This window comes from Marmota marmota, unplaced genomic scaffold (assembly GCF_001458135.2).
Source record: "Marmota marmota marmota unplaced genomic scaffold, marMar, whole genome shotgun sequence".
NCBI classification, from domain to species: domain Eukaryota; kingdom Metazoa; phylum Chordata; class Mammalia; order Rodentia; family Sciuridae; genus Marmota; species Marmota marmota.
The window spans coordinates 22,161,517-22,171,606 of NW_026000082.1; the positions used below are offsets into that span (position 1 = coordinate 22,161,517).

At 37.0% G+C, this 10,090-nt stretch overlaps 1 protein-coding gene across 3 annotated transcripts; it reads right to left on the bottom strand.

Annotated features, from left to right (window-relative positions):
* Nucleotides 1-1,072: 1,072 nt before the first annotated feature.
* Ybx1 (Y-box binding protein 1) lies at nucleotides 1,073-9,243 on the bottom strand. Of its 3 annotated transcripts, XR_007352073.1 has the most exons (7): nucleotides 9,145-9,243; nucleotides 6,658-6,747; nucleotides 6,033-6,335; nucleotides 5,680-5,762; nucleotides 2,421-2,686; nucleotides 2,086-2,254; nucleotides 1,073-1,446 (listed from the first exon to the last, which is right to left on the bottom strand). XR_007352073.1 is itself a non-coding variant. In XM_015485165.2 (6 exons), exons 1-5 carry the CDS (start codon nucleotides 9,226-9,228, stop codon nucleotides 2,452-2,454), a joined length of 795 nt encoding a protein of 264 aa, XP_015340651.1. In that variant the 5' UTR covers nucleotides 9,229-9,243; the 3' UTR covers nucleotides 1,073-1,446; nucleotides 2,421-2,451. The 3 variants fall into 3 exon arrangements, 2 of the variants coding, with proteins under 2 accessions (XP_015340651.1, XP_015340653.1); XM_015485165.2 differs by lacking the exon at nucleotides 2,086-2,254; XM_015485167.2 differs by lacking the exons at nucleotides 2,086-2,254; nucleotides 6,658-6,747.
* Nucleotides 9,244-10,090: the final 847 nt, after the last annotated feature.

The window sequence follows — 10,090 nt, forward strand, 5'->3', positions numbered from 1 at the left end:
TTTCTTGAGTATGAATACTTACAACTAAAGTGAGGTGAGCTCTTCCATCAAGTTTTTACAAGGTTCTATCACCAAGAGCTGGTCTCAATTTAGATGACTTTCAAAGAGTTGACTAATAACCAACCTTTCAATTTTTCACTTTACACAGTCTACTAAATACCAATTCAATTTCTTGTATGAGCACATTCTGGAGAAGGGCATCACCACCTCCACTTACCACACTGCAGGACCCCTCAAATGTGCCACGAGGGTTTACTCAACAAATGCAATGTCTCTCTTGAACTGATCTGGAATGGGTTTCTGAACAGCAGTCATTTTCAGCCAAGAATCTAATTATTCTATCAAGTGGCCAAAGAACACATAACTAAAAATCACTAAGGAATAGCCAGACCAGGACATTCTATAAGGAGTCAACAAAATGAGCTTTTTATCATCTCCATGTTCTTAAACAGCTTAACCACACATATAACATTGTTGTCATCTCTACCAAATCAGAGGCCAAGATAACAATTAGCATACTAGATTCCAAGGCAAACACCTCCATTTGGTTGACAGGCTGAAATCATTGCACCACAGCGAAGGAACTAAGTGGTGCAAATTTTGAAACCAGTTGATCCATGCTAGAGCACATCCTTTTCCTAGGGTTATCACTGCACCACAGGAACACACATAGAAGAACTACAGTCCTACTCCAGACAGGTGAGCTAATCCTTAATCAGAGTAACCTATTTTTAAACTTTTACTAGGAACCCACAAAAGTGTTACATATCTTTTATATTTTGTTTTTAACGGGGAATTTAACCAAGGGGTGCTTAACCACCGAGCCATATCCACCCTTTTTTGAGACAAGAGCTTGCTAATTTGCTGACAGGTTCTGAACTTGCCACCTCTCCTGCCTCAGCCTTGTTAGCTGCTGGGATTACAGGCTTGCACTAGTATATGCCAGGCAGGATTTAAGGCAATTTGCCCTGAGGGAATTACCTATATCATCTATTTGCAGACTAGTTTATGTTAATGGCCCATGAACAGTAAAAGACTTAACTCAAACTAGACAGAGGTATACACAAAGACAATTATTTAAGACCTTTATTAATAGGTGCTTGCAGTTTGTTGACTTTTTTTGAAAAAATCAAGTTGTAAACTTTTATTACAAATTAAAAATGAAGTTCTTAAAAATCTCAACTTGACCAGATATGAAACAATTTAAAAACCTTTAAAGGTGTATTGAGAAAAACCAGGCTTTTTTAAAAAACACGTTTGTCATTACCAAAAAGAGACGTCTTTAGGTAAAAATAATAAAAACCCCATGCTGCATAGATAATGCAGATAGTTCTAGTTATCTGGTCAACGGGCAAAAAGCAAGCACTTAAGGTCTTCAGCTCCAATCTTTTGTTCATTTCTTATTGCTGGAATTTCATATTCATTTCTTCTTGTTGGATGTCTAAACTGCAAAGAAAAAAGGTTTATCATGTACAATTCACTGCAACAACACATCAAATTTTCTATATCATATAAGCACAATGTAAGGGAGACAAATAAAATCTCACTGTTTTACCTAAGACAGTGATATATACTCGAAGCAGACATTATACTGTGTGACTTAAGGGTTACTTGTGGATTCTGGATGATTTTTGGCCACCCAGAAAACAGGGAAAACTGTAAAAGTATCAAAGGCAGAAAAATGTCAATTCCAGAGCCAAAGAGAATTACAGGTCTCTAGATATAAAGTAAAAAAACTAAATGCAAAGGAATCCCTTAATTTTGGAATTTAAAGGAAAAAAAGACATTAATTTATAGTAACAAAAACATAATTGTCAGAGAATTATCTATCTCACAGGCATTTTAAATAAAGCATGACTAACGTAACAAGGAATAAATTCCTGCTTTTAGAAACAAGAAAGATCTCCCATCTTCCCCAACAAAAATAAACCAATTAAACAACTAAAATGATTAAAAATGATGCCAATGTTGCCAACTTTCTCCAAATACTGTTATTTGCCACTATTATCTAGGTTATTAATTCTAGTAGCTATCCCACTTCTTTTTAAAAAATGAAGCACAAATAACACAATGTAATTAACATACTTCTCAGAGTAAGGTTAGCAAGACTTTCCTCAGTTTACTGGTGAAATCACAGCATTCTGAAAAGTTGACAAAAGGCTCTAATATTCAAAATACACAATGCGAAGACAGGTCTCCCGGTGTCAGAATTGAGAATTGGATGAGGGACCAAATAGGGCTGATTCTCAACACCCTAAAATGGAATATTTAAGTAATTTGAAGATTAGAGTGAATGACACTACATAAAATGGCTTATCTTACCTGATAAACTGGTTTTTTTCCCCCTTGTATTAATAAAGATGACAGATACTACTCATGACTGTCACACCAAGGCCAGTGGGCCCTGTGGGCCTACTTACCCGGATGATGGTAGAGATGGTAAGCCGGCATTTACTCAGCCCCGCCCTGCTCAGCCTCGGGAGCGGACGAATTCTCAGCTGGTGGATCGGCTGCTTTTGTCTCTTTGCCATCTTGTGGTTTAGGGTTTTCTGGGCGTCTGCGTCGGTAATTGAAGTTGCGGCGGTACCGACGTTGAGGTGGCTGCTGACCTTGGGTCTCATCTCCTTGATTTTCCTTATCCTCTTCATTGCCATCCTCTCTAGGCTGTCTTTGGCGAGGAGGGCCCCTAGAATGAACATTTTGGAAATTCTGAAGTGACAAAACCTCCTTCTTTCAACCCATCCAACAGTGATTTACTTTGTTCAATCATAATTATCTGGACATTCTCTTGTTCAAAGTGATCTACAGGCCATTTTGCAAAAAAATAAAAAATAATAATAATAATAAATATACAAACTTGGTTCATATTTCACAAACTGAGCATGATGATTTTGTACAAAAGAACAGTGGTGTATAAACAACAAATATGAGTATTAAAACTGGCTTTACAACATTATAATCTATTTCAAAATAACAAGAAGTCCAAAGGGTCGCAAGATGTAGAAATGATAAGTGTTTGGTAATTACACACTATACACATATTAAAAACACTGCACAATATACTCCTACGATATGTACAAATGTGTTAACTAAAATATGATTTTAATAGACAAGCAAACTTTTGCCTGGCCTAATCTATTACAAAATTAAGCATGAACTAGCTAGTAGTGGTACAACACCATCGCCATTTAAACAGACTTTAAAAGGAACTTTAAACAACTTTGAAAGGCACCACACTTATTACCCTTTACCCTTGCCAAAGGGTAGAAAATAAGACCAAAGATGCCCCCCCTTCATACAAATGAGTCCACAGCAATCATTAGTCAATTTATTAGTCTAAAGTTACCGAAGTCTGTACCCTAGAGACTATCCACAAAAACTTATTGTGACTTATTAATATCCACAATAAAATGTGGGAACAATTCAAATGTCCATCAACACGTGAACACCCATTCAATGCAATGTGATAGACATAAAAATGGATTAGGCACTAACACATTAAAAACCCCGAGAACACATGCTAAGTAAAAGCAGCCAGAAACCAAGTCACACACTGTACGATTCCATTTATATGGAATAGGTACAATAAGTAAATCTATAAACTGAAAGTAGATTTAACAAAGTTCAAATAATACTCCAGCAATATATTATCTTCAAAGGCCTAAAATTAAACAATGAGACTCCATCACCCAGGAGAAAGATATTTGTTTTTTTCTTTTTCTGCTGGTGATTAAACAACAGAAAAACAATGAAATATTATTGAACTTTCCCTACATACACTCATAGCACTCCAGAAAGCCCCAGGACCATATCAAAATCATGGCTTTAATTCACATTTACCTTCTAGATTCAATTTTTTTTTAACTTCCACATTCTCTAAAATCCCCACCTACTCATCCCAACCCTTTCCTCTCCCCCTAATACCCACTTTTTACACACCTTTTGTATGGGAATTAAACCCAGAGTTGTTTTACCACTGTGCTACATCCCCCAGGGCAGGCTGGCCTTAAACTTAGTAGTCCTCCTGCCTTAGACTCACCCTAAATCATCAAAGCACCATGATGGTTTTTACATAATTCTTCCAACTTCTTCCTGAAAATTGTAGGCTTTCAATCTTATAATAGCCTCTGTTTTACCTCCTCTGCCTATTATAGTTCCAAGTTTCTAATTACCTTTTATATTGATGGCCTCGTTATCTACCTGAGTTCTCAATTTCAAACATGTGACTCCCTAGTTACCCTATTTCCTATTTTTCTAGTTTATTCCTTGTTTTCCCATTCTTAATTTTCACTAGAATCTGTAATCACTACTCCTGGTCTTTTCTCCTTCTATTTTCACAATGTTGTCCCTGACCACCTTTCTTCTCCTTTAGACTCAACTTTTAGCAATTATCTTCTATTGTACTTTTTATCCTATAAATCCTCTTATTGCTCATAAATGAGCCCTTCTGACTTCATATGTTCTCCTTCCTAACCTATTTGTCTCCTTTCCAACAAAACTTCTTCCTAGGGTCCCCATCTTATTCAATTTGCTCTTGAACCCACACCAACCAGGATTTCATGCCAAAAATTCATGCATTCAGACGCATTTCATTTACCATTCATTTGAACAATACAACACCCAACCCAAGCCTAACTCCTGACTAGGTTAGAAAGCCCTACCCACATTCATTGATAATTTCATTGCACACTTTAGAGCAAAATGTGTTATGTGGTAATTATCTGGCACTGTCAAATATTTTACATAATGAACACGAGGCTATTGAATCTGAAATAAACAGAAAAGACTTTTGTACTGAAGATTTTTTTAAACCTTTTCTAGAATTTAACAAATTCAGTAAAACTGATGTACTCTACACTAACAGCCAAATCAAAGATTCTGCTGTTGGAACTTGTGAATAATAATGTACAGAGTGCCAGGGGAGCCCCGTTCAGACTTTAACCAGACAGAAGAACTCATCTATCTTCAAAACCTACCAGGTGGCTAACACAATTGCCTGTTTTAGCAGTGAATTAGAAAATCCTTGTGAACCAGCTAGCATCTCAGTTTACTTAAATTAGAAACTCAGGAAAGGACATGCACCAATGCAAATAATAGTACAAAGACATTTGGCTGTTAATGTAAGATTCAATGTGCACCAAAAACCTCTTTGATGTGTGTATTGTGTAATTTCAACTAGGTCCCCTGATTTCTAAAGCTTTAATACTTTAAAAAAAAAAAAAAGTCACAGTATTCTATCCTACTATGATAATGGGAACACTGCTTTTCCACTGTCTTACTGTTCATTTCCCAAGTATGCCATGGTTCAAGTCAGATATTCCTAATGCTTACCTTTCCTTCCTCCTTAGTAGGGAGATTTAAAAGACATGTGGTTTAAACTACTGTCTTACCTGTTTAAGAACAGAAAATTTGAAATTCCACACCCTCATTTTAAAAAATATGTACAAAGTAGACCTCATCTATACAAGCTGTTTTTAACCAGTGCCAGCAAAGAAGATGCAAAGAACACATTCTCAAAGACAATTGACTTCAGGTTCACCTCTTAGGCATCTGACGAAAGAAAATGTAAGTGTTAACAGGTAAATGACTCAAACAGACTGCAGGAGAAGCATGATGCCACTGCTGAGTCATTACATACAGTTGAAGAATTGAAGATAAACAGGTTAGTATGGGCTGTACCTGCGGAATCGTGGTCTATAACCCCGATACATATTCTGTCTCACTGGTCTACCTTGTTCTCCTGCACCCTGGTTGTCAGCACCCTGAAAAAGACATCAGCAATCAAACTTCCTGGATCAGTAACACTAAAAACCCAACCAGACAAATCCTATCTCCTATGATAGTAAGAGTTAATTTAAAGGGGCGGGGGGTCATCTAGTTAAATATCATATTATTAATTCCTTTGGTTATTCAGGATGGAAAAGTGCTTTTCATATGACCAACAATTCCAATGTAGTGGAAGAACTCCAGGAAATGGTCATGTCAAAAGGTATTACTTGCTGTTGATCCTTTTTCTTTTTGGTGAAACTTACCTCCATCACTTCTCCCTGCACAGGAGGGTTGGAATACTGTGGTCGACGCCCATAGGGTCTCCGCATGTAGTAAGGTGGGAACCTTCGCCTGCGGTAGGGCCGGCGTTGTTGGGCCTGGCCTTCGGGAGCACTCTCCGATCCCTCATTCTTTTCCCCACTCTCACTGTTCTGATAATTCTGCTGGTAATTGCGTGGAGGACCCCTACGACGTGGATAGCGTCTATAATGGTTACGGTCTGCTGCATATTTACTGCCTTGAACTGGAACTCCACCAGGGCCTGTAACATTTGCTGCCTCCGCACCCTACAAAAGCCATTATATATTGATAGTGACAAAGGAACTCAGAATACTTTATTTAACAAACCTCACACAAACCCAGGAAAACAAGAAAACAAGGGGTGGGGATGTCTGTGTGGGCAGGGGTGCATAGAAATGACTAAATATCAGCTCCTCACTCTTCGAAGAGACTGCCCTCTAACTGCAGCCAACACATTAGGCTAGATGCACCTGTGTTCATGTGGTCACCTGAACACATCCATCCACATTAGAGCCACCATCCTAATGGATGAGATCTCCAAAATATTTCCATACTGAAGTCAAACCTTTACACAAAAAGCATCCTCACCTTTTCTCCTTCAACAACATCAAACTCCACAGTCTCTCCATCTCCTACACTGCGAAGGTACTTCCTGGGGTTATTCTTCTTTATGGCAGTCTAGTAATATCACATTCCAAAAATAGATTAACAGGGGAGAATAACGTGCTTTTTCATTTAAAATGTACCAGAGTCAATATTATTTTAGCTTGGATATACACTTATCTTATAATTTGCTTTACATAAGACCAAACTGTCAATAAGTTCAGGAAAGCAGGGACCAATGCTACCCCCACCTCAACCAAAATACTCCAATCATCCAAAGCCCCAGCATTTTAACCACTATTTACAAAACTAAGGTAATTTAACACTCAAGACAGAGACAACAATATTATGTGTATTTTTAAATGCTTTTTACAAAAAAAAAGCATTATATATAGCTTGGAACAAAATGAGGCTATCCATCTATCCCCCAAAGACTGCACTTAATAGTAGAAGCTAGCCCCACACATGGCCAGTTTAGATGACAGGCGAGTTTAGTTTTTACATGCTTCAAAGTTGACCAAACCAACTTTGTCCCTGTGTTACCATATCAAACTCAATTACAAATGTCAACCAAAATCCCTTCCAACCTGAGATACTACCATGGAAATGCATTTCACATGTATTAACAATGCCACTCTTTATATTATCTGACTGCATGGGAATGTTGGTTATTACCTCCCAAGAATACAGTATATCTTACATTATAGCAGGCACTTAAAAATTAGTTGACTTGCCCAAGGTCGCACAGCTAGTTAAGTGGCAGAGCGGGGACTTTTCTCAATCCAGGTCTTGGGACTCCAAATCCCATGTTCATTCCACATCACAGCAGTATCCATTACAGGATCACTCATGCATTTCCATTCCAGGGGAGGCAGGACAACCAACAAATCTGAGGCCAGTTAAGCTCCGTTGCCCAGAACTGCATCTCCTTGATACACCACTAAGACCTGAGCAGCCAAAGTCCCAAAAAAACAACTACATGTTGAAACCACTTACAAATAAAGAGGAAAGCATATTGGTGACACATTGTGGGTCAACACAACTGGGTAAGTTAAAGTCAAAATAATTGATCTCATCTGTCATCTAAACTGTCACATAGTTTTCATACCTTTCATATATAGCCAACTCTCAATTACCTGCAGTCATAGGGGATAGCAGAAGTATGGATAATTAAAATCCCCAAACTCTTTAGTGAACATCTTTATTCCCTTCCCCAACATTTTGGGGTTGCCAAACCAGCAAGACTGATAAACCTTGTTATACCATTCCTAAGTCTGCACATTCTTTTGAAAATGCAGAAGGAACAGGTCAAGAGTTGTCTTCATAAAACACATAATTTTATAAACAAACATTTGTTTTAAAACATTGTCTGAGTAGTCCTGAATTTACATTTAGAATTTAAATGTTTCCATACTTACATTTGACCTTTGGATTATTTGATAGGGTTTTGGATGTACTAGAAATTGATCTGGCTTTCCCCTTGACTGTCAAATGAATGCTGTATAAGACACTTCAGAGCTATAAAATCACCAACCTATGACAGCTCTTCCTAAGAAGCATGCTGCCATCCAAGCTCATATCTACCTGAATAAAGGTATGAGTATGGAAATGACTTTAGATCTTTAGATTTCTGGATTAGTATAAAAAAATAAAGTTAAGTTTCTTAAAATAATTTAATACAATCCGATATTTTAACAGTCTCAGTGAAAAAACTGCATAGCACAGAAGTACACATACACAAACGTGCTGTCCCTACCCATTTCATACCTGAGAGGATGAGTAAAAGTCCAATGAAGCCTATAACATACTTAAGTTTGAGATATTAGCATTCACTTGGCAGTGACTTACTATAACAATAATCGTAATTCCTCAATGTTTGAGCATTTTCAAAAACACGTTCTTTAAAAGATACTTGAGAAAATCCAGCAAGTAGCCCCTTTACTTTGTTAAATTTTCTCCTCCCTAACACTAGTAGCCAATGCACAATTATTTAATGAATTGTCATCTCTGCTGCACTAGCTTTCTTTTAACCTTAAGCTATTAGTGAAGTTTTCCCAAAGAAAGCCAACTCTCCAAAGTTAGAAGCAAACTAAAAAAATTGCCAACGTTTCTGTGTATTTATAGCAACACTATTAATTTAAGTTTATATTCATGGAGGCTGCATTTGCTCATCCAAAATTAGGAATAAAAATTTAGTTCAATTAAGTTGAGTAGATTCGTTATTTTAAAATGCTACAGCTATTAACAAAACCCCAATCAGAAATACCTATTTCAATTAAGTGGACTTCAATACAATGTTTCAATGTACATACACATTTAATCATGCTATTACTCTTTAGGTAGGAAGGAACTAAACAAACTGGTGGTTGGACTTAACCTTTTGCAAGGAACAAGAGTTGAGAAGACATCCACCCTTTTCTTCTCCTAAGCCTTGAGTCAGAAGTGCAAGTATCTATATACACAAGCACTCACCTGGTGTACAAATACATCTTCCTTGGTGTCATTCCTATAAGACAAAACCAAGTTGAACAAATTAAAAAATGGAATATATTTCATAGTTGCCAGAGATTAAGAATATGCCTGATCACTAGTATACATTTTTTCCCACAAAGGCTTTCTGGCTGCCAAAGACTTATTAGGAAATTTAAAAAGCAGATGTTTAGGAATATGAGCAAAACAAGTCAGACTTCAGTGGGACCAACTGAGCCATAATTAAGGTAGAAGTGACAAACATACTGTCACTCCTTACCCCATTCAAAATTACCGTTTCAGCACATCCCACCCTCACTTCTAGAACATGGTTACTGACAGCAATAGGAATGTTTTTTTTTTCACTCCATCCTCATTTCCTGATAACCATTTTCAAACCCCAAATGAAAACAAATTCCCCTAAATCATATAGCACAAGGAGTGATCACTATAGACTACAGGTGATAATGGCAGGTTAACTTTGGTTATCAATTTTAATCAATTTACCACTCTGGTTTGGGATGCTACTGGTAGGGGAAAGAATAAGAGTATATGAGATCTCTCTGTACACTTTCAGCTTAATTCTGCTGTGAATCTAAAACTTAAAGAAAAAAAAAAAAAAAACCTAAAGAAAGTACAACCGATATACACATCACTCAAATGCCGAACAATGTATATATAACTAAGTAGACAGATGAATGAGACTATATTTTTCAGTATCACACTCATCCTTTTTACTTCATGTTAGACACATTCTCCCTTTTCGGGGAAGAATCAGGGACTGAATCAATGGGTATTTATAAGGGCTACATCCCCAGCCTTGTTTTTTAAAGTAGTTATGATTATAGGTGTGTTCCTCTGTGACTGGCTAAATGGATACCATTTTACAACAATCATTGGTCTATTCAATTCTGCTGAAAAAATATGGTTAAAATATTTATTTTAGGAC